Source organism: Nanorana parkeri, unplaced genomic scaffold, assembly GCF_000935625.1.
Source record: "Nanorana parkeri isolate BGI_ZX_2015 unplaced genomic scaffold, ASM93562v1 scaffold13, whole genome shotgun sequence".
NCBI lineage: Eukaryota > Metazoa > Chordata > Amphibia > Anura > Dicroglossidae > Nanorana > Nanorana parkeri.
This window is the reverse complement of record NW_017306281.1, coordinates 2,791,914-2,817,581: the sequence shown is the minus strand read 5'-3', so window position 1 is coordinate 2,817,581 and position 25,668 is coordinate 2,791,914. Positions and strand designations below refer to the sequence as shown.

Below are 25,668 nucleotides of genomic sequence, written 5' to 3'. Positions count from 1 at the left end.
AAGGAAATACCTTTACCCTTAGGGGAGCAAGAGTCCTAGAATGCAAGGGCTCTTCTAGTAGTCGTATTGTCTTTAATACGTATAGCAGCTAAATAGTGTCTGATTCTGAGATATTTATAGAAATCGTGTATTGGAAGAGAATAGTTGTCACATAGAGCCTGAAAAGATAGCAAACGGCCATCCGAGAACAATTTATCGAGATGCGTAATTCCTAGTTGTACCCAAGTCTGCAATTGAATGTTAGTAAGAAGCAGTTCAAGTGTACTTAGGGGCATGTATTTAAACATGTAATCGCGCGTAAAGGATTTAGCAGCGAAAGAGTGCCAAACTCTGAGCGTGTCCGTGATAGAGTCCAGATAGGAACTCTCTGGAGGACGGTTAAGCATAGATGAACACAACATTACTTTGAGGTCATTTGTTAGAACCGTGCTTTCAATCTGAGACCACAATTTGTCAGATCTGTGTGTCCACCAATGCTTAGTTTGATCTAGGATATTAGCCTTATAATAGAGGGCTACATCTGGGGCTACCATACCTGCAAAAGGCTTTGGCCTGTATAGACTGATTTTAGATATTCTGTGGGATTTACCATTCCAGATAAAATGGTCTAGGAGACCCTGCAGTTTTTTTAAATACATTGGCAGTAGAGGAAGTGGAAGGGCTCTAAAAAGGTATAAGATATTTGGAAGGACAGACATTTTGAGGAGATTAATTCTGCCTGCCCATGAGACAGTAGATTTAGATAGATCCGAGCACAGCGTTGCCACTGTGGTCAAAAGTGTGTTATAGTTAAGCTTAAGGATATTAGAGCTAAGGGACGCCGGTTGATTCCCAAGTATTGAAAGGTATTAGAGGGGGCCCATGAGAATGGACATATGGGATCTATGGCAGATTTAAACGTTGGTGATATATTAATGGCTAACATATGTGATTTTGAATGGTTTACTTTATAAAAAGACAGGTTACCAAAGCAAGTTAGGATAGCTTGGACAGCCGGTAAGGATTGTAGTGGATTAGTGAGGGGGAGTATAACATTGTCAGCATATAAGCCAATTTTGTGTTGTTGTTGACCAACCAATATACCTTCCACTTCTGGGCATTCTCGAATAGATGCTGCTAGAGGTTCCATCACTAGAGCAAAGATTAAGGGAGATAGTGCGAATCCTTGCCGTGTTCCATTAGTAATGCTAAAGGGAGTGGATAACAACCCTGACGTACGTACTCTTGCATTAGGTTGAGAATGTAAGGCTGTAATTGCCGAACCTATAAAGCCAGTGAGACCAAATTTGTCAAGTACAGCTCTTAGGTATCCCCAGTGTACTCTGTCAAAGGCCTTTTCCGCATCTAATGAGAGAAGCAGAGCAGGTCCTCCAGAACGTTCTGCATATTGTACAAGGTCAAGGAATCTCCTCGTACCGTCTGGTGCCTGTCTACCATACACAAAACCTACCTGATCCGGGTGAATCAGATCAGGGAGAATGTGCAGGAGGCGATTGGCTATGAGTTTTGCATATATTTTAACGTCCGTATTAAGTAAAGAGATAGGGCGAAAGTTTGCAGGGCCGTCTGTGGACTTATTAGGTTTAGGGATAGTAATGATAGTGGCCTCGAGAGATTCACTGGGAAAGGATCCCACTGTCGCCGCTTCATTTGCGACAACACATAAATGTGGAGCTAATGATGTTGGGAATTCCTTATAATATTCTGCTCCATACCCATCAGGGCCTGGAGTTTTGTGTAAGGGTACATTTTTAATAGCATTAATAATTTCAGATTCAGAGAACGGATTTTGGAGACTGCTCAATAATTCTGTAGAAACAGAAGGAAGTGACAGGGAGGCTAGAAAATGTTGTATGTCGGCATCAGACGGAGTGGGAGAAGATGGAGACTCCTTCAGATTGTACAATGAAGAATAATATTCACTGAATCGGTTGGCTATGTCAAGGGGATTGTAAAGACTGTTCCCAGTTTCATCTAGGATGTAGGGAATTTTTATATTTGCTTTACGATTATTAAATTGCCTGGCTATAAATGCTCCAGGTTTATTACCTTGAGCATAGTACTTCAGATTTAGACGTTTAATCATGAAGTCGTATTGGGACGTTAAAAGAAGGCTTAGTTCATGTCTAAATGAAGTTAAGACGACAGAGTTGGCATGGTCAGGGGCTGATTTATTGATGGCTTCTAAATTGCATATCTTGTCTAGGAGAGCTGTCATAGCACTATTGCGCCTTCGCTTCTCCTGTGCTCCCAATTTTATAGTACAGTAATACCTTGGTTTACGAGCATAATTCGTTCCGGAAGCATGCTTGTAATCCAAAGCGCTTGTATATCAAAGCGAACTTCCCCATAGGAAATAATGGAAATTCAGATGATTCGTTCCACAACCCAAAAATATTCATATACAAATGATGACAATACTGTAATATAATACTGTACAAAATATAAAGACAAATAAAGCAATTACCGGTATACCTTTGTGGCTGGTGTGAGGGGGACAAGAGAGAGAGGAGGATTATTGTGTAGGACGACTTTCACTATCACTAACGGAATCACTGCTATCTCTTGACTCAATGGAATCTTTTTCATTTCGTGAAACCTTAACAAGGAATCTATCCAATGTGACATTGTGTTGTCGTTAAACAGACTCATCGCTCACACAGCTACAGCCTTATTCGGGTGGCGCTTTTCTACAAAATTTTGCTCTTATTGCAAGACATTTGCTTGTATATCAAGGCAAAATTTTTCAGAAATGTTTGCTTGTCTTGCAAAACGCTCTCAAACCAAGTTACTTGTAAACCAAGGTATTACTGTATATACTTTATAGTAGGCCTCTAAGGAAGGCTTCATGCGCATTCCAGACCACGGTGTGATGACTAGCAGTAGATGTATTATTATCGAAGAAGGCTTTCAATTCGGATTTAACTAATTTCCTATGATTGGGGTTAGAGAGTAGATTCGGGTTGAATCTCCAAGTAGGAGTGATACGAGGAGATGCAGTTGGGAAGAGAGTAAGCGAGGTAGGAGCATGGTCTGACCATGTTATCAACCCAATTTCCGCCCTAGAGACATGTTGTAGTGTGAATTTGTCCACTAGAAACATATCTAGTCTGGAGTATGAATTCTGGGTATGTGGAAAATATGTATAATCTCTTTCAGTTCCATGCAAGCATCTCCAGGCATCATACAATTCGTAAGTATGCAGAATTGAAAGAAGGGAGCGGGTGCTTCTCCTATTAGTATTGGAGGAATCAAGAGTTGGATCTATTATTTAGTTAAAGTCCCCACATATGATGAGGTGACCTTTGCGTATATTTGTAAGCTGCTTAAGTACAGCAGTAAAGAACTTTTTCTGATTAGTATTTGGCGCGTATATATTGGCTATAGTAAAAAAGGCAGCGGTTAATCGATGCCACTAGTATAATAAACCATGAAGAGGTCATGTTGAGCGAATGTCACCGTATCTCTAATCGCAATCATGACTTCTTTGGGGGGTTTTTTATGCAGTTCACGAAAAAAGGAATACGTAAATTCCCGCCTTGTACAAAGAGGAGGTTTATGTTTACAGAAGTGGGTCTCCTGAACACATAAAATATCACTATGTAAGGAGGTAGCTTCTCTCCAGAGCATAGCCCTCTTGTTAGGACTGTTTAGTCCCTTGGCGTTAAGTGAGGTCATTTTTAAGGACATTGTAGGTTACAGAGTGCCCATAGATGCTGCTTCAGTATATTATAAACATAGAAAAAACAACATGTATACCAAATAATTAGTAACAATAAAAGCGCATTTTCTATAAGAAACCATATGGTTTTCTCTCCAGTCTTGCTATTTAGCGATGCAGACTGAAACATCAAAGAAAGCCAAGACTGGTACAAAACAGTAGGTAAGCACACTAGGCAAAAAAAAAAGGAGAAAGAAAAAAAATAGATAGAAAGACAAAAAAGATAAAAAAACGGAACTTGTCGTGTGCATAGCACACTATAACCGGGGGTAAGTAACACTTCAAAGAACAGTCACAGCAGGGTCAAAAGTATAAGAAGAAGCTTTGTTTCAAAAAGGTAAATGACTCAGTATCTACTGAGGAGGCACCGGATTTCAATGGGCAGCCCAGTCCAACTACACGTGTTGCTTGAAGTGTAGACGTGGAAGCGGGTGCAACGATCGTTATACCCCACGACTTGAGGATACGGACACCATCTGATGGGGTGAGTATCGGTATCACTCTATTTTGATGAGAGACCAGAAGTTTAGTCGGAAAGCCCCATCTGTATGATATCTGATTATCACGTAGAGCTTTGGTGACAGTGGCGAATTCTTTGCGTTGTTGAGCCGAGGCAGCCGAAATGTCAGCGTAGAGTGAAATATGTGAGTAGGGTTCCGGAAGCGCGGGAGTTTGCTTTGATGTCAGCATAAGCTTATTTTTGATGTGAAAGAAATGTATGTGAGCAATCACATCTCTGGGTATAGATGCCGGCAGGTAGTTAGGTTTGTGCAGTCTGTGCGCTCTATCAATCAGTAATTCAGCACTTGAGCACGTAGGGAGTAGCGTTTGGAGACGTTTGTGGACATATTCTGGAAGTGCTCCAGGTCCCACCGCTTCAGGGATCCCCCTAAACTTTATATAATTACGTCTAGATCTGTCTTCTAGATCTGTAACTTTTGCCTGTAGCTTCTGAAGGAGGATATTCTGCTCAGAATGGGCATCCACTAGATCATTATAAGCAGCCGCATAATCACTGAGCAGCCGCATAATCACTGTGCGTGTGCCTAATTCAGAAATTTGCGATTGAAGCACAGTAATAGAAGATTTGAGGTCTTGCTGTAATTCAGAGCGCAGCAACAATAACATAGATTTAATACATGCTTCAGACGCCGGGTTATCTGTGACAGGCATATCCTGCAATGAAGATGCATTAGAAGTAATAGTTTCATTACTAGCCATGGAGGCTGATGTTTTTTTCTTATTTACATGCTCAGTAGCCTGCGGTGAACTGAGGGGGGAGCTAGCAGGTCTTTTTGAGTTATCTGGATAGCGTGTAGCTCCCTGACTGCCTCCAGCCTCCATCTCTGAGTCAGAGCTGTCAGCGTGTGAGGAGAAACTGAGGTGCGTACTGCGCCGGCGCCATTTTGTCTATCTCGCGGCCCAGGCCGCTGAAAGAAATCAGTTTATTAGGTCCTTTCTTCTTATCGCCTAAAAACATCGCGGCAGAACGAAAAGGCGTTGAGACAGACCGAATTTTGTTAGTCAAGGCACAATGTGGATGAGGTGAGTTGCCGTATTATATGACCCTGCTGTGGAGCGCCTGTATTAAGCGGCCATCACGGATCGTGGCGAGACCACGCCCCCATGATGTAATTTTTCATGGGAAATGTTACTGGGGGTGCAGGGTTAGTGTCAACAGCAACCTTTGCAATCCTTAATGATTGTGTTATTTTGATATACACAATCATTTTGATAAAGTGGGGCCCACTTTTACCTCCAGGCCCCATAGCAGACTTCTAGGCTGCTATAGATATTGTTGCGCCACTGTGTGACCTAGTAATATTCATTAGGGACTTGCTGATGCACTGATTCTGTATGCTCACAAATGCTAGCTCTCAAAATGGCTTTGCCTCATTTGTGCAGATAAAAGTGGTGATAGTTGCAATTTTTAGTAAAGAAAACAAATATAACACTTACTTTAAAACCATCTTTGTCAGTGTGTTGTAAACTTTGCCTTCCCAGTACGCATAATACTGAACCATTTTGGGATTTTTGCCAGTGTTAGTATTCACCACTAGACCTTCTATTTTTGTAAGAATGGAACCAACTGCAGTATATTTTCTGACCATAATTTCAACATCCTTAGCCCGTTCATTTTCTATGTATTCAAAGAATTCCTTTATACCTAAAAAGCAGATATAATTCATAGTCATAAAGCCTGAGCATGGAGTTTTAAAAATGTTACATAATAAATCACATGAAGAAATAATGAGAAGAGATAGTTAGTAGTAGTTAGTCACATTTAACTAAACTTGTTCTGCAAATGTTGAAGATCTTTCGTAGCTTATCAAAGCTACTTTTTCAGATCTAATGATTGTTAAGAAAATACCAGTAGGAATAACACCAAGTCATTGGTTCAGGTATGTGGATGAGATGGGGTCAAGATTAGAACATACAAGCTTTTAGTGAACACAAACCCTGTTGAAAAAAGCATTAAGTAGACATTGGAGGAGGCACAGAATAACAAATTACTCTTTTTGGGCAGTGTGTTGCATGTCAAGGAGGGGGGTGACTTGGATATTGTTTTCAAGACAGCAAGGTGCACATTTTGGAGAGAACAATTGGTTCGCAACAGGAGTGAAAGGGGCTGCCTATGTCAAACTGGGAGAACCATCCTTGAACAGGGGTGGGGGCCTTCAATACCATCATGGTAATTCACAAAAGGGTGAAGAGTTAGGAGAAGGCTGGAGAAGTGAACAATATAGGACAACATAGCTAATTTGGAGAAATTCTCCAATTCAGCTCACTTTCCAGTTCAGCTATGTTGTCGTAGATTCTTCACTTCTCCTGCCTTCTGCAAACACTTCACCATTGTGTGAATAACCCTGCATCTGTCTTCCACATATCATGTAATTTAAACATCTCTACCTCAGTGTTTTGAAAACAAAAATCACACTTTCAGCAATTTAAATAAAATAACTAACACTTATGAAGCATTCCTGTCACTGAATAGATTGTGTAACTAGAATAAGGTGGTTCCACAACTTTCACACCCATCCTTAAACAATGACATCTGTCTTTCCATGGTGATTCTGCAGTGTGAGTATAAATGCTGGGGTATTTTCTTGGCACGCATTTGATCCCAAGAAGGGGCTTGGATAAGCTATGAAACATCATCAACATTATAGAATAAATTCAGTTGAATGTGACTAACTGCTAAGCAGCTATACCATGACCGGATAAATGAGAACCTTTCTAAGACAATGAGAAGGAATACTTAAAATCAAGCCTTTCCTGCATCAGACCCTAGAAAAATTCCTTTTTTTGTGTCTGACATACAATGAATGCAAGATGAAGTCTCTTGAACTGAAACTGACAGTGAACAAGCAGCTGACATCTCTGTCTATCTGGTTCCATCAGCTAACTACAGACATAGAGCTGACATTTTCTGATTAAATGTGTGATGCATAGACATTTGTAGTGACGTTTTTCATTCTAGATACAGTAAATGTGTAGAGTAAATTCAGCAGAATCACTAGCATTGTGCAACATTTGGACGCCTTATATAGTATGTACATTCAGATTTTTTTTCCAATATAGAAATTTCAGGCTATATTACCTGGAAGGTCTGTCGACTTTTTTATCAAAACTTTACAGAGATTTGCTGATTCAATAGCCAACAGCTTGCCTTCAATGTCATTTGCATTCTTCTGAATTTTATGCACCAGCGATTCAAACTTTGACAAAGCCTGGCTGCATCTAGTGATGTATTCTGCAATACCTAAATGAAAGAGAAAACGAAATAATAAAAATATAGAAACAAATATTAAAACTAAGATTTGGTGTGGTACTACTGTTTTGTATCATTTTAATACTTTTATCCAAGTATATACCGGTACATAGATTTAAGAGGGTGGTCAGATGTGAAAGTATGATCTGACTGTCCTCGGACAAAAAAACATTTTAAGAGGGGAGAAAAGAGGGGGTGGAGTTAAAAGGTGACAGCTACAGTATTATGCTATTCATAGTACCCCTCACAAAATGGTTAGCAAGGGCTAACTAAAGGACTATTCAGATCCTGCCATGCCGTGCAGTCCCAGCATCGAGAGGAGACATTTAGGGACTGTGCAGAATGACAAGATCTGAATAACGTTGATTTTAAGTGGTGATTATTCAATTCGATTATTACGAGGATGCGCTCTCTGGCCAGCACTCGACCTGTGTCTTTTTCGCTCTCCAGCAGCTGAATTCTGGGACGGATTGGCATTTCCCCTATCTTTATTTGGCTATCTGAAGATGCCATAGACATGAAATGGTCAAGGATTCAAAATCACTCAACTGACGTCTATGGGTACCTCAAAGCACACCTGTAAATTGCAGAAATATGGAGGCTGCCGCTGCTGTGCTTGACATATTTTAGTTTTTTTATTAATTTGTTAATGTTTTTTAATTAATTTTTTTACTGTTGGGGGGGGGGGGCTTTGGTAAAATATCAAAAAAGCATCAAACTGACATTTAATTTTTAAAATAGAAAATAAATTGAGGACAATCTCTTTTTTTCTGCAGCCTCAGCACAGAATGATTGAAAAGCACTCAACACAGAGGCTTCCCATTCATTCACAAACTGGAGATAGTAAATATTTACTATCAATCAGTTATAAATGGATAGAAGACCAAATATATAGTAATGGCTATGTTTTAATTAATGCACTAATGTCCACTGCATTTTCAGATTTATGGCCTTGTAAAGATTCCATCCCTTTAAAATCCCTGGAAAAAAGCCAGCTTGGCCAGCAATAGACATGATATATCTGGGAACATTTGGCAAATATTCAACAAAGGCTCTTTAGTGAAATTGTTAACAGCCTCACCTTCAGTCTGGTTATAATACTTATAAGGGTATATAGAGAGGGTGAGATACAGAGAGCACTACAAATCTGAGGGACCAACCCTACCCAACTCTGACTAAAACAAAAACATTTTTTTGGCATAAGAAACACTTTAAACTACTTATGTTTTATTTGCTCTTTGTAGTGTTGGAAGAAATTCTAATTTTGACAGAGAAAACAAGAAACTACCCTATTAAAAGCAACTTTATTACCTAAGGAGTTCCAGTTTAGTCTTCTGTACCCAGATCGGAACACTCTCAGTAGTTCTCGGATGTGAGAGTCAAGCAGTTGTGTTTCAGCTTCATTCAGAGATGTCATCAGTTTCTCATAAGAAGTCAATATTTGTTTAATGTCATCAATGTACCTAAAAACAGGTTTACATTGTCATAACAGGTCTTATGAAACAACCTCCGGTACTCAGTGTTTATTGTGTTACATTAACTGCACAAGTACATGTAGGAGTGAGTTAAAAAAAAAAAAAACCCAGAGCCATTCGTCCTACGAAACTGCATGCACATTCGTTCTGTGTGAATAGGGGCAAAAATAAATGTTATTAGTATATTTCCTTTCCAGGTGGATTGTAATAGAAGGAAAATACGGCCATTATGGGCACAGGAGCTGAGGAGCATAAGAAAAATGATCTCACAAAATCAGCAAACACATAGGGGTCTATTTACTAAGCTGCCATAGGCTATTCACTTCAGGCTGGTACGGCTGATTTCATCCGTACATCGGGTGGCTTCACGTGGCTTCGGGTCGGCCGAACATGCTCAGCACGTTCGGCCGACCCTAAGTGCAGGAGCAGTTCGACTCAGCCGATCCAACATCTGGATCGGCTAAGCCGAACCTCCGGCAGGCTACTCTCTGCTGTTCGGTCTATTCTTATAGATGCCGAACAGCAGTGAGTGAATAGCCGAATGCCGCTGAGCAGAACAGAAAAATAGTTTAAAAAGTACAAAAAAATAAAAAGAAAACGATTGTGCGGAGCTAGCAGTGACAGCTAGCTCCACCCAACAGTTTTCTATTGGCCGGCGGTTCTGCTGACGTAAAACAAAACAAAAAGAAACTCTTCCGGGCGCTCTGGGAGTCTCCCGCTCCCGGCCGCCCAGGAGAGAAACACTGCTTTTTCTTTTTTTTTCTTTATTCTGACACGGAGCCGTGTCAGAATCGAAAAAAAATAATAATAATTTTGCCCATCGGAATGCATTGCTAGATTCCTATTGGCTATTTCAATTTGCAATAGCCAATAGGAATCTAGCAATGCATTCCTATGGGCAAAAATGATTTATGTATCTTTCTATTCTGACACGGCTCTGTGTCAGAATAAAGAAAAAAAAAAGAAAAAGCAGTGTTTCTCTCCTGGGCGGCCGGGAGCGGGAGACTCCCGGAGTGCCAGGAGAGTTTGCTGTCTGGAGATTAATGTCCCTGGTTAGCTGGTAACCAGGGACGCTGATCTCTCTGCAAGTGACTGGAGCCAGCTGTAAGATCACGGCAGACTCCGCCCAGCTGTCAGAAGCAGGCTGCTTCGGCTTTCAACGCGGCTCAGCGGAGCCGAGGCATATGCCTTCGGCTTTACTGAGCCGCTCGGCTAAGTTCGGGAGCTGTACGGGCTATTGTGAATAGCCCGTACAGCAGCCCTTCGGTTCTACTGAACCGAAGGGGTCCTGGGGACAAAGCTAGCCGAAGGATCGGCCGAAGCTACGGCTAGATCCTTCAGCTGCTTCGTGAATAGACCCCATAGTGACTAGTGTTTTTAGCATTCAGCAGGGCTTATTTATGTGAATGGTAAGGGGCAGTCATGCCTACAAATTTGTTGTAAGAAAAATAATAGGACTGCCATTGCTTATTTCCTTCTTAAAATTCTTGCCTTCTTCTGTAATGCTAAAGCTTTGGCCTCAATAGTTTGTTGCCCGACTCACCTGGAGCTCCCGGATTTCTAGTTTGCATTTTTTGTTACATTCTTTGTAGTTAAGGAACGCCAATGCCGTCCCCTGCGTCTTATATTGTATGCAGTTCAAGAAAGCCAGAAATCCTTATCTATCAAATTGGCTAAGGTTAGTAACTGAGATATTTGAACTAGAGCTTTACCATCACAGCAAGCCAACTATTATATATATATATACATACATACACATATATACACACACACAGTATATATACATACACACTGTTTACAGGACGTATCCATTTAAATACCCTGCAAGTAAAGAAAATACCCATTGATCTGCCAGAAATGCCCTCCGCTCCAAAGTCCTGTTGTGGGCTGACAACACACAGCATTTTTTGCAGTGAGTGGTATTAGCCCAGTTATCTTTTTCTAAACTATTAAAACCCTTCTACTCTTTTACCTCAACAACATAGTCACCAGTCATTCAGTAGTCTGAAAATAAGAACTAGATCTATTTAAGCTCCTTGAAATAGCACAGCAGAGGGCATAAGATGCAGAACATCAGGTTCTTCTGCACTTATTGAACAGATATTACAAAACCCTTTCAATAGTATATTAAACAGACCAAAGGGGAACAAATAAAATAAGTTCATTGTTAAGGGTGTAACACACACATTTTAAGCTTCTCTAGCCAAAAACAGATGATAATTAGTTAACTCTCCCTGGACTTTGTTTGTGTTTGATACATAAGTACCATTACATGTTTTCCAAAACACTCCTGCACCACTGCACTGCAGAAGATTAGGGAACCCCACTATTAGAATATCCCCAGTGTTTATGACCCGATCATCTTCATATAATCCACTATAAGTGCTATGTTATTCAAGTTAAAAAAATAATTCTGGAATTGTTTCTGGGTCACATGTCACATGTGACTTTTTTTCCTTCCCCCCCCATCTCCTGTCAAATATCCTGTTGCATGCGCTTCTCTTTAACAAAGTGAACAGGGGGAGATAGTAAAGTATTGTCTAACCACATTCTGCAATCAGTGCATAATGAAAGCACTGAAGACTTCTTAAACCTAAGAAGCAGTAATAGGAGCCAATGCCAACCCTTCTTGAACAATACTGGTCTCATCTTCTGCAAGAGTGATAATCCCAATTATGATATATATGTGATAATTTGAAAAAAGCTTCCTTAAGAGACTGTAATTCTTCTTTTTTTCTTAGTTACTATAAAAAAAACATCCATTTTGCCAAGCAATTACTAAATTTTATTTAAAAAAAAAAAAGGTTGAACTGCTTTGGCTATACTCCCTTAGTATTCCACAAACTAGTGTAAATAAAGACAAATGAGCTTATATGGTGGTACATTGGAAGAACCTTAAGAACTTGTCTTCTTGCAGTGCCACATTTCTAGGCAATTCACCAACAAAAAATCCCAGCTGTTCCATGTGTTTTGTTTCTGTTATAATTTCTAGGAGTTCAGGGGCAAAGTTCACAGCATAGTGAACATTTTTATAATCCGTGTCACTCTTGAGCTGGTCCACATCCTGAAAAGATATGAAAATATATATTTACTTATAATGTGTAACAATGACCCCCACAGTAGGTGCTGTATGATTGGCTCAATCATACAGAAAATAGAGGGTTGGGGTACAAAATATCTAAAAACAGCAGCAAACATTCACTGCACTCTCAGAGCCTTTATACGCCTGCCACAGGTCAATGCATATTCTGTAAGCCAGACACACTTTTAAGCATTTTTAGTCCTTCTCACAGGCTTGTTGTGGGTCTTTACACTGTATTTCCATGTTTGCAGTCAAATTTGAGAAAACTCCACTAAATGTTTATTATGTGTTCCCATTTACACAACATACTTTTCAAAAATATTCTTAAAAAAACCAATTTCCTTACCTTTTCATTCTTTGGTAAACACCTCTGTGCAGAATGCGCTTCCTCTCATTATTATACAATGTTTTAACGCTTTGTCAGGACAGTGTGCAAATTTTGTTTACAACTGGTAATGAAATCTGCCAGCACAGTAAAGACAGTTTATTGAAGTAAACCTAACTTTCCACAGGCCCCTCTTTAACATTACGTAATGGTGGAGTTGGGTGGGATTTGTAAGCAAGTAAACAGTACTTAAAATGCAAACAGAGATTTGTAACTTTTTTATGTTATGCAATGTGAACGAAAACATATTACACATATAAAGTAGGCGTTATCCCAATTTGACTGCAAAAGTGGAAATTCACTTTAAGCCAAGGATGGCAATCTGTAGTTGTGGACTGGCAACTTGTCTAAGCTGAACTCTTCTTCAGCTTCATTCTCTAGGGAGCAAGCCTGAGAAGCATGAACTGAAACTTTCTCTGGAGATATACCCTCCCCAGGCAGGCCAGAGAGGCAAGGACATCTGGACTTACATCTTTCCCAGGCAGCAGGCCAGGGAGGCCAAGACTGAACCCTTCACACATATATCCTCTCCGGGCAAACCCTGGGAGCGATGGGTTAGAACCTACAACACTGCATCATCTTACTTTATCCACTGGAGAACACTCTCCAGTAGTAGACAGAAACAAACAATATCCTGGGCTTAGGGAAACCCCAAATTACCTAGATAACAATACAAAATCAGACTGTCAGTCTAGCTTCAAGTACTAAATTTAGACTATATGACTGTAATAGCTTAGGCAGTTGATGAAAAAAACAAAACAAATTGTGGTGGGTATGCAGACCGACTAAGATATAAAAACCATTTAAAAAAAAAAAAACCAACGTGAGGTTAAGACCCCATTCACACTGAGCGACATGCAAATCGCGCGACTTTGAGCGACTAGCGACATTGAGCGACGTTGAGCGACGTGTCGCGCGACATCGCGCGACATCTTCCTATTGGGCTGTATGCAATCAGGAGCAATATCGCTCAAAATCGCTCTAAAAAAGGGTCATGTAGAAGCGACAAGCTACCAGCGACGAGCTACAAGCGATATTGAGCGACGAGATGTGAACAGCTACATTGAAATGTATTGGTGAAGCTACATAGAGCGATATAGTGCGGAAATATGAGCGATATCGCTGCAAAAATCTCGCGATAAATCGCTCAATGTGAACGGGGCCTTAGCTTGCCAGAAATTATAGTAAACAGAAATATTCGTCTCTAGGTTTCCTTTTCCAACTGGAAATATTATACCATTTTAAGCTGAATGTGCTCTTGCAGTCAATATATACCCTGTTTCCCCTAAAATAAGACCTACCCCGAAAGTAAGACCTAGCACTATTTTTCAAGATTCCTGTAATATAAGACCTACCCCGAAAATAAGACCTAGTTTGGTGGTAGCATGTGAGGGGAAACTTGAAGAGCAGGAGTGATAGTATCAGCCTGCAGGGACATACTGTATTAAGGGGATGACAGGGGACTACCTCCGGTCAGCGCAGTGATAGGGAGCACTCCAGTACCAAACTTCACCAACTACTGTCCCCGAAGGCACTGCTTAATGTAATGGTACTGTATTGTGTACCGGTAAATGGTACCGTACTTTACCACGCTGTCCACTGTCTGATGTCCCCACTGCTGCACCGCTGGTACCACTGCCCCTGATGGCAAAGGAAGCCGGCGCTGTAGAAAGCAAGGCTGCGGCGGCAGATCGAGCAGAGCCGCATTAGCTGATACTTCCTCTATAGCGCCGGTTACTGTGACAGGCGGAGTTATACCAGATAACTTTGGATTGTTGTACATTTTGTTGCACATTAAAAAATAAGAAAATAAGACCTAGTGTGTTTTTGGGGGGCAAAAAAAATATAAGACAGTGTCTTATTTTTGGGGAAACACGGTATGTACTTCCATGTCTGCATATACCTGTCATTGTGGGCATCACAAGAGTAATATTAATGATGTATCGAACTGAACAATAATAGTATTCAGTGCTGCAAAATTAATTATAAAAGTGGTAGTAATAAAAATAGACGGCATTAAAATATGTCTAGTTCCAAATTAAGTATGACAATAAAATCCAAATACATAAATTGCTGCATTTAGCTAACTGTTAGCTCAGATGCATAAGAAAGAATGTACAAGAAATATGGAACTTTGAACCAAGTGTTATCAATTTACCAGATCAGAAGAGCTTGTCTGGGTAATAACATTCTGTATATTAGCGTTAACAAGTAAACTTCTTTTCAGCAATGATGGCAGAATCTGATCTGTGCTTTCTTTCCAAACTTCATATTTCTTATCTTCATATTCCTTCATTTTTCTGGCAACTTCTAAATATTTTGCCTTTGCCTAAAAAGCAGAAAGAAAATGTGGCTTATACAAAGTCACCTGGATATGACCCTACACAGAAGACACAGGATACATGAAAAATTGGAAAACTCAATCAGATATAATATTCTCTATATGACCATTTATCTGCTTGACCCAGTAAAAAAAAAAAAATGCAGAACAGTTAATGAACCAGAATGCTGCCCTAATCCCATGCATACAATATGATATTCAGTTGCAGATATTGTGTTAATAGATGTTCTCATTCTCTCTCATTTCACCAGCCAGTGCAAAAACTCCCACTTTCAACCTAGTCATAAGTTTTAGACGATTTTACAGGGGATGAAGAGAAAAGAAACCACATAATTACACATAACATTTTGTAAACAAAAATAGGATTTTGTTCTTATTGTAAAATCCTTTAATTAGAGTCCATTAAGGGACACAGCTCTGAAGAAATTCTGAGAAGTAGGGTTATGCTGCTGCCTCCAGGAGAAATAAGCACTAAGCAAAAAAATTAAAAGCCTGCCACTTTAAAAGGGACATAACCCCTCCCACCTCACACCTGCCAGTTGTAGCAAGCAGAATGAAAGGAAATGAGGGAAGGGAGCTGTGTTCCTCAATGGATTTTATGGAAAGAACTCCTTTTACTGTAAGAATCCTATTTTCTCAATCACCCATTGAGAGACACAGCTCTGAAGAAGTCTGCCAAAGCTGGCATCAGAGTAGGCAGAAACATCAACCATATACAACTTTACAAAAGTGTGAACAGAAGACCAAGTTGCAGCCTTGCAAGTTTGAGTAACAGAAGCTTGATTGTGAAACGCTCAGGAAGTACAAATTGCCCTAGCAAAATGAGCAGAAACAGGAAAAGGAGGAACCTTATCACGTAACTCATAAGCATGAATGACAACCTGACAAATCCAATTTGAAATAATGGATCTTGAAGCTGAACAACCTTTTCTAGGACCTTCTGTTAAAACAAATAAGGAGACCGCACATCTAAAGGAAGCTGTGACTGACAAATAAACTCTAATACCCCGCACAACATCCAAACAATGAAGATACATTTCCTTAGGATGAACAGTAGCTGGACAAAGTGAAGGTAAAACAATGTCTTCACTTAAATGAAAAGCTGAGACTACCTTGGGTGAAAAGGAAACCTTTGGTCTTAAACAACCTTGTCCTTACAAAAAAACAAAAAGGATTATCTACAAGACAAGGCAGACAACCCAGAAACCCTTCTAGCTGAGGTAATGGCCACAAGAAATCCAACCTTTTAGGATAACAAAGACAAAGAAATGTCTTGAACAGGTTCAAAAGAAGGTTTTTGGAGATAAAACCAGGTTCAAGTCCCACTGAAGAAGAGGAGACCTAACAGATGAAGAGGAAATCCTCTAAATGTATAGAGTTATGCACAGCCTCAATTAAAAAGGCAGCCATTTCTTTCAGATATTGGAAAATTGTAGGCGACTGAAAATTAGCCTGAACAGTACTGTCCTCAGCAGAAGAAAGAAACTCATCGTCAGACATAAAATCTTCTGGAAAAACTACAGCAGTTCCTGAGGATGAAATGTCAGGCATTTCATCCTCAGAATGCCAGGTGAATGAGAAATGCAATGTTTTTTATCCTTCTGTACTATAAGTTTTTCCAAACAAAGTAAGACATTTTCATTAGCGGAAGAAAATCTGTGAAGGGTCTCATTCATTCCGGTCATGGTATAGCATTAAATAATAACCATAGAGCAGAGAAAATCCTCACCAGCACAGATGCCAAGACTAAGGAATTCAAACACCTCAAAGGGGCCGTTAAAACTTGCGGGTATCCAGACTGGGCCTTTGTCAGATCAGAAAGAAAGAGAGGAAGAACACCAAGACTACCAGTTACCTGAAAAGCATGACAAACATAAGAATATGGTCATCCCATATGTAGCTGGGGTGTCTGAGAAGGCTTTTTAATAAACATCACATCCCTGTCTGCTTTAAACCCAGCAACACACTGAGGCAACAACTGGTTCACCCAAAAGACCCAACGCGTAAACACAAGATAAACAACATTGTGTTCAGTGCAGTGAGGAGTGCTCAGAATTGTATGTCAGGGGAAAAAACAGCAGTTACACCAGGGTATGGCACACCATAGAAGAGCCAAACCCTCTGGTTAGGATTCAGCTGTGTACCTACATCTAAAGGAAACCGATCACTCCTTTGAAGACAGTCAAGACAGGGAGGAGGACTTGTTTAAAAGAGGTGTAAAAGAGGCCATTTATGTTAAAATGGGGAAGCCAGAGGTGAGAAGACACTGTAGACAGCAAAGGTGACCAAGGGTTGTGCAGCAGTGTGACGGTGAGGCTTCTCCCTTGTGCGTGTGCAGAGTTTCAACAGCAGAAAGCATGTGTCCAGCCAGAATGCGTATGCCAGAATGGAAAATGGCAGACAAATGAGCAGTACAATACCTGGAAAGAAAATTGCACAGGGGTGGTTCCTGGCTACTAGGCTGAATGAGAATTAACCAATAACACTACAGGTCAGCCTTGCATCCTCCTTCTGGCAAGGTCCGGGTAAACTCCACCAAGGCTATGCTGAGGAAAAAAACAATCCAGATAGCTGCTGGAGACACTGCAGCAACTTAGTCAAGAGTAGCACTAGGGACCGGGTAGACTGGAATTTCATGGAATTGACCTCAGATAATTAGGGAGACATTCTAGGGGAATCTTGCAGAACATTTTCATAGAAAGATAGCATATAAGAGATTACTTTCACTCAGAAGTGAGAAAAGACTTCCATCACCTAGTAAAAAGCTGGGGCAGGCTGGGAATGGGAGGGGTTCTACAAGGCTGTCCTTCAGCTTTGATTGATTTTTCAGTGTCCAATCAACACAAGGTAGCGGCATAACCCAGTGATTTATGGATTTAATGTGATGTATGAGCAAGAAAAGGCTGATGTTTTTTCAGCAAGAAAACCAATGATCTGCAAGAGGAAGAAGCCAAAATAATTTTTATATATTAGGTACAACTGAGGTAGGGTTACATCCTCATATAGGCACTACACTAGATGTTACACATCACAGAAAGGCCAAATACTCTACATTCTAGTGACTTCCCCATATACACATGTAACAAATTTACTTAGGATGGTTGCAATGGTAGACTAGATGAAATGTCCAACAGTCACAGCTTTACATAGGTAATGAGGCAGGTCCCATGGAAGAGTTTTGGAAAGCTGTGGAGGTCCACTAAAACAGCCAAAATGGAAAAAGAGATTTGTGGGAAAATTATAATTTACAAAATTAAAAATAATGGTAAATGGCAATCTGGTCTGAACCAACTGGTCTGTTTCAGCATTTAATGTACATTAGATCAAAGAGAAAAATTATGACTAAATAATACGTTACTACTTTACAATAATACGTGTACTTTATTTAATGCACCACACTGTATGTGCAGACTCTGTGAATTTTATAACTTTATGTTAGGTGTCACTGTATGCATCCTTATGTACAAGAATAATGTTTGGAGGCCCCCTGATTTCCTGCAGGCGCATTCCATACCTTCACTCCAGGAGCAACTGCGGCACCTCCACCTCAGTAGTACCACTAATGGGAAATATTCCACATGACAATTAGTAAGCTATGGCTACCGTTCTACAATTATGCTTAGTTTATGTTATATTGGTTGAAATCGAACTTAAAAGGAAGACTAAATGCATTTCAGCAACTGGCCAATTTTAATTTTGGGGATTTTTGAAAAAATTTGATTTTAAATGACAGGTCCACTTTAGGAAACAATTCATAGGAACTTTCTTTTTGAAAGAACCCTTCTCCAATCAGTGTATATGGTTTTCAAAAGCTTACCATCTTTCCACGCTCTGAAGATAACATCTCTTCCATTTCCAGGAATCGGATGATTGTATGCTTGATTCGGTGGAAAAGTGATCTCTCCCAGTATATAGAACCAGCTACTGGAGGGTGATTTTTGTACAGGGGAGGATTATCCTGGTTTTTCAGAAAAATGTTGTTCACTATATCAACCTGCAGAGCAAAATAAAGAGATAAGATACTATGTAAATACATATATATATATATATATATATATATATATATATATATATACACACACACATCCTTTCCCACTCCTTTACTCCTAATTAATTGATACAACAAAAAAGTTGTTCACGTTTATTGTTTTTTCTTTAGGATTATGTAGAAAAAAAAAGAAACGGCCTGGAATGCATCAAAACGCACTGCAGACATGCAGATCTGATTCGGATTTGGTGTGAACAAGCCCGAAAGGGTCGGTCTGTATATACTGTATGTGTAAAAGTATAATAGTTCATGGCTACAAATAGTGTCATAGGTAGAGGGGTGACAGGCAGCAACTGTGTTCAGTTGGGCCATAGAATACAGGCTTCCTAATGAGTCCTCAGGATGTCCCTAAAAGCCTCTAAATGTCCTGTCCTTGAAGGGAGACATGAAGGTTTGTGGTAGTATTGGAGTCATTTCCTAGAAAATAACATGTTCATGAACAGTCTCAATGGCCATGTGACCTAGTAGTACACATCATAATATGTACCGATTTAGGGAGGCTGGGTGCCATAGTCAGGGTGGTCAAATACAATTAAGGATCTCTTGGAGGTAGATGTTCATGAGGCTGGGTTGCAGGGTTAGGGGCTCACTGCTGTACCAAGAGGTGGAAAGGATGACTCCAACTTTAGGTGGCTGTATGTTATGGATACAATATAGTAGCAGGTGTAACATACTTCTCATCCTGATGGTATTGCAGGAAATATCTGGGAGAATATGGATAGCTGCCCTGTCAAAATCATACTTGTCTTTTTGCCAGAGTGATGCAGAGCCAAAGTGCACTGTGGGGCTAACCTTGTCTTTGTTATAAGGTGGAAAGGCAGATCGGGTAGATGCTATCTTGGCTGGGGCCCATGAGGCTTGTTGAACAACTGCTGGTTACAGGGGGTCCATGGGTCTTTGTTGCTCAACCTTCTTGTGAGGTGAGCAGGTTTAGTCTGCTGTATAGTTATTAAACTGCCTTTGTGATGTGGAGCTCCTGTTCATCTTTAGGCCATGTCCCCCTATATGATGGTTTTGGTTAAGTCATGGGTGTTTAAGACCCCGTTCACATGTAGCGACATACCTTTGTAGCGGCCGGGATAGCGCGACTTTCGGGGCGACGTTCCAGCGACGATCCAACGACGGTAGCGCGACCTTCTCCGTCGGGCTCCATAGAAAAAAAGCAAAATCCGCCGAAAAAAGGGTCCGGTAGAAGCGACTTGCGACCGCGACCGCGACGAGCGACATGGAGTTAAGATAGCTCCATTGAATAGCATTGGCCGGCGACGTCTCGCGATATCGCGCTGCAAAAATGCGCGATATCGCGGCGGAAATCGCGCGATACATCGCTACATGTGAACGGGGCCTTAGTATTTATAATAAATAAAAGGTAGAGTTGGTAGATGGTGGTGGCTGTTTAAGCGTTTTGCAGTTGATTCTGTTTAAAAGATTTTCCCTCAACTATTAAATGTGATGCCTGTACAAGAAATTTGGGGGTTGAATAAGGCTTCAAATCTGTACAAAAATAAGCTTAGAGTCATACAGATTGGATTTTACTTGCTCAAAACTGTATTTTTATGCTTGTCAGGACAGCCCTGCACAAGTGTCAAAGGTAGAAGCTTACTCACATGCTCACAGATGTCAAAACTGAATAGTTAGTTAATATCTATACAGCATGTAGCACATATAGAAACTGATAACTTAAAAGTTGTTTATTATGGCATGCCACCACACCTCTTTACAATACTGCTCCAGAATAGCGTTAAACTTCATCATCATCTGCTTGTTGATGGCTTCCCGTGACCGGATGTGCTTAAATTTCAGTAACATGTCAAAAGCAGCTTCAGCTGAACGAAGTGTTTTGAATGATTCATCAATGAAGCTGATGGCTTCACCTTCAATAGCCTGCACATAAAGGTGACATGTCAGCATTCTTATATTATTATTATACAGGATTTATATAGCGCCAACTGTTTGCGCAGCGCGTTACAATATAAGGAAGACATTACAATCCCAATAAAAATCAAGACAAGATGGTAGGGAGGGCCCTGCCCGTGAGGGCTTACAATCTGAAAGGGAGGGGCAAGTGATACATGAGGAGGTAGCTGTCTGGGGATGAATTGTTTGAGAAAGTGATTGTTTAGTGGTTAGATTGAGATGGGATAGGCTTCCCTGAAGAGATGAGTCTTTAGAGATCGCTTAAAGGCAGTCAGTGTGGGAGATACAGTAGATGGACAGGTTGGGGTAGAGAGTTCCATAGGATGGGAGAGACTCTAGTGAAGTCCTGGAGGCGAGCATGAGAGGAGTTGACAAGGGAGCTGGAAAGCAGGAGGTCTTGGGATGAGCGGAGCCAACGGTTAGGGTGACTTTGAGACCAGGTTTGAGATATAGCCAGGGGCAGAGTTGTGGATGGCTTTGTAAGCTATTGTTAATATTTTTAATTTTATCCTTTGGGCGAGTGGAAGCCAGTGCAGAGATTGACAGAGGGGGGGTTGCAGATAGTGAACGGTTGGTTAGGTGATTGAGTCTGGCAGCTGCATTCATGATAGACTGAAGGGGGGATAGCCTGTGTAGTGGAAGGCCAATGAGGGGGGAGTTGCAATAGTCAAGACGAGATATAAAAAGTGAGTGGATGAGTAATTTTGCGGTTTCTTTGGTGAGGAAGGGGCGTATTTTGGAGATGTTACAAAGGTGAAGGCTGCAGGATTTGGATAGTGATTGGATGTGGGGAAGAAAGGTGAGGTCAGAATCAAGGATGACACCTAGCACCTTGGCACGGGGAGGGTTAGATAGTTGTGTTAACAATCTCAAGGGAAAAGTTGGGGGAAGGTGCACGGGCAGGAGGAAATATCAAGAGCTCAGTTTTTGAAAGGTTGAGTTTTAAGAAGTGTTGCGACATCCAGACTGATATGTCATTTAGTAGATTAGTGACACGCAAGGACACTGAGGGGGTGAGCTGTGGAGTAGAAAGATGGATTTGAGTGTCATCGGCATAGAGATGGTATTGGAAGCCATGTGAGGTTATTAACTGACCAAGGGAGGAGGTGTACATAGAGAAGAGAAGGGGTCCAAGGACAGAGCCTTGGGGGACCCCTACAGAAAGAGGAAGGGAGGAGTTATATTTGTAGGTGACGCTAAAGGAGCGCTTAGATAGGTAGGAGGAGAACAACGAGTGAGCAGAGTCTTGTAGCCCAAGTGACTGGAGTTTTTTGAGGAGGAACAGGTGATCAACAGTGTCAAAAGCAGCAGAAAGGTCTAATAGCAAGAGTAAGGAGTAGTGGCCATTGTTTTTAGCTGTAAGTAAGTCATTAGTGAATTTTAGGAGGGCGGTTTCAGTGGAGTGCAGGGGCGAAAGCCAGATTGTAATAGGTCGAGAAGGTTGTTATCAGCCGGTGGCGTCTCAGGCGGCTGTAGATAGGGCGTTCTAGGAGTTTGGAGGTGAATTGGAGTAAGGAGATTGGTCTCAGATTGTTGAGGTTGTTAGGGTCGCTTGAGGGTTTTTTGGGTATTGGGGTGACCAGGGCATGCTTCAGAGGGGAGGGAAAGATGCCAGTAGAGAGTGAGAGATTGAAAATGTGAGCAAAAGAGTCTAGGATAGAGCAAGAGGGTGACCGAAGTAGTGGTGAGGTAACAGGGTCCAGGGGGCAAGTGGAGAGGTGGGTGTCAGAGAGAAGCTTTGTAACCTCCTCTGTGGTGACTGGGTCAAAAGAGGAAAGCAACAAGTGTGATGGAGGATCTGGTACATGAATAGGGGAAGGTGACTGCACAGTAATGATCCGATCCCGAATTGTATCTATTTTGCTTTTGAAATGAATCGCGATGTCCTGGGCAGTGAGTGAGTTAGCGGGTGGTGGCGGTGGAGGACATAGTAGAGAGTTAAAAGTACAAAAGAGTTGGCGAGGTCTGGATGAGAGTGTGTTAATAAGAGTGACAAAATAAGTCTGTTTGGCAGCATTAAGGAAGGAATTATATTTTAGGAGGGCAGCTTTGTACAGGGTGAAGTCTTGCGGAAGCCTAGTTTTTGGCCACAGTCGTTCAAGAGTGCGGCTATGTCTCTTGAGATTTCTGGTTTCGTTTGTTTGCCACGGTTGTAGTGGTCGTGGTCTAAGTCTGCGAGTAGTGAGGGGAGCCAAGGTGTCTAGAGAGGATGGAAGTGCGTTGTTGTAGACAGAAATAGCCAGGTCAGGGCAGGACAGGGGTGAGATTTTGTTATAGGGGTAGTCAGTAGCAGAGAAGAGAAGGGTCGAGGTGGCGAAGGTTTCTCCGGGTGACAGTGTGCCGTGTCTTACTTTAAGACGTCTCATTATAATCTTACCTAAATCAAATTTTACCTACCTGTACTTCATTTTTAAAGTCATCGATAACAAGCTTCCATTGGTGGGCATGTTTGATAGTGAAAGGATCAAATGTTAAGTTTTCCATTGGTTTGATCAGACCATCAACTCTGTTCAAAACGTCATCTATACGCTTGGGATCTCCAGTGACTGCTTTTAGCTCTGCACCAAATATGTTGTAAAACTCTTCTAGAACCTGTGAATGTGAAGATTTATAAAATATGACCAATATTTTTACATAAACATATCCCGTAACTCCAACAATCTCTACATCACACTAAAAACTTGAGAGAAAACTGTAGAGTTCTGATTCTAGCTTTCAACACCCTAACAGTGTCTGTTGCAGAAAAAAAAATTGTAAGCACTCACGTTGCCTTGTTTGTTTTTTTTTCAATCCGAAGTTTATTAAAAGTAACTGGCTGCTGATGACCAGACAAGTTAAAAGTGTGCAGTGCTTTTATTGTTTTCCTATAAGATAAGCCATACTTGCAGCTTCTGCAGGAATCCTCATTTCTTCCCTCTTCAACTGCATGAATAGGAACATTCTGCCACGCAGAATGATGGCCAGTTCTTCTTCGTCAGGTAGTTGGAATGGACATACACATTAAATGGTCCTATAAGGTCTGTGGGTGACTGTTAGAATCATTACTAATAAAACTAATGATGCATACATTGTATTATTTTTATAGGGATTATGTATGAATATGATAAGGACCCTGAATGATTATTCCCTATATTCTTATTTGTTCAGTTTGGCAATATACACAAGCAGACTTTATAGAGACTATGGGGTTAATTTACTAAAGGCTTAGTGAATGTGGTGAAAATTAAAAAAAAGCAGAATTCTTGCAATTGGATGATGGAACTCAGTAAAGCGTCACCACATTCACTAAACTAAGGGAAAATTACCTTGCAAAGTGAATATCCTAGTTGTATTTTGAAAATCAACCCCTATGATTTTGGTTATGTCTAGAGAGCTGTATTACTAGGTGTTTAAACGTTACAATAGGAAGGATCGTTCTTGCCAGACCAACCTGCTGACCTTTTACAAAGAGGTAAGTAGAGACCTGGATAGGGGGAGGCCGGTGGACGTAGTATATCTGGACTTTTCCAAAGCATTTGATACGGTACCACTATGCATACATTGTATTATTTTTATAGGGATTATGTATGAATATGATAAGGACCCTGAATGATTATTCCCTATATTCTTATTTGTTCAGTTTGGCAATATACACAAGCAGACTTTATAGAGACTATGGGGTTAATTTACTAAAGGCTTAGTGAATGTGGTGAAAATTAAAAAAAAGCAGAATTCTTGCAATTGGATGATGGAACTCAGTAAAGCGTCACCACATTCACTAAACTAAGGGAAAATTACCTTGCAAAGTGAATATCCTAGTTGTATTTTGAAAATCAACCCCTATGATTTTGGTTATGTCTAGAGAGCTGTATTACTAGGTGTTTAAACGTTACAATAGGAAGGATCGTTCTTGCCAGACCAACCTGCTGACCTTTTACAAAGAGGTAAGTAGAGACCTGGATAGGGGGAGGCCGGTGGACGTAGTATATCTGGACTTTTCCAAAGCATTTGATACGGTACCACATAAACGCTTGTTATGCAAGCTAAGGGCTATGGGCATAGATGAATTAGTGTGTACGTGGATAGAAAACTGGCTACAAGAACGTGCACAAAGAGTATCAGTTAATGGCACCTTTTCAGACTGGGCTGAGGTCATGAGTGGCGTGCCCCCGGGGTTCTGTGCTGGTTCCCATGCTTTAACCTATTTATTAATGATATCGGGGAGGGAGTGAGTAGCCATGTCTCAGTGTTTGCTGACGATACGAAAATTGGGAGGGTAATAGACACGGATTTAGATGTTATAACATTACAGGAGGACCTGGATAAACTAGGGGAGTGGACAACTGTATGGCAGATGAAGTTCAATGTCGATAAATGTAAGGTAATGCACCTGGAGTTAAAAATAGGCAAATGGACTATACACTTATAGGGGTGCCACTAGGGAAGTCGTAAACTGAAAAGGATTTGGGGGTCATTATAGACCGGAGATTGAAGAACAGCTCGCAGTGCCAGGCTGCTGTAAACAAAGCAAACAGAGTCCTGTGTTGCATTAAGAAGGGAATGTATTGCAGGGACAAGTCTATAATTTTGCCACTTTACAGATCACTGGTTCGACCACATCTGGAGTATACGGTCCAGTTTTGGTCACCAATACTCAGAAAAGATGTCCTTGAGCTGGAAAAAGTCCAGAGGAGGGCAACCAAACTCATTAGAGAACCTGAACTATGAAACAAGGTTGTTAAAATTAAATATGTTCTCTTTGGAGGTTAGTAGATTAAGGGGGACACGATTTTCCTGTATAAACTATTTAAGGGCGACAACAACATTATTAACAAACTGTTTACGGTTAGCTCCGTAACAAAGACCAGAGGGCACAACCAAACATTGGTGGGGAAAAAAAATCAACACACAGGGCGCAAGGGGTTCTTCACAGTTAGAGCAGTTAAAG

General features: G+C 40.8%; 1 protein-coding gene across 1 annotated transcript in view; it reads right to left on the bottom strand.

The window, feature by feature from the left end:
• DNAH10 (dynein axonemal heavy chain 10) overlaps window positions 1-25,668 on the bottom strand; it is a 135,018-nt gene that overhangs the window by 86,127 nt on the left and 23,223 nt on the right. Inside the window, exons 11-18 of the mRNA XM_018556926.1 lie at window positions 23,139-23,333; window positions 20,538-20,708; window positions 18,594-18,770; window positions 14,593-14,764; window positions 11,863-12,001; window positions 8,805-8,956; window positions 7,323-7,484; window positions 5,681-5,888 (exon numbers count right to left, since the gene is read on the bottom strand). Of these exons, the coding sequence (XP_018412428.1) occupies window positions 5,681-5,888; window positions 7,323-7,484; window positions 8,805-8,956; window positions 11,863-12,001; window positions 14,593-14,764; window positions 18,594-18,770; window positions 20,538-20,708; window positions 23,139-23,333 (1,376 nt within the window). The remainder of the gene's footprint in view (window positions 1-5,680; window positions 5,889-7,322; window positions 7,485-8,804; window positions 8,957-11,862; window positions 12,002-14,592; window positions 14,765-18,593; window positions 18,771-20,537; window positions 20,709-23,138; window positions 23,334-25,668) is intronic.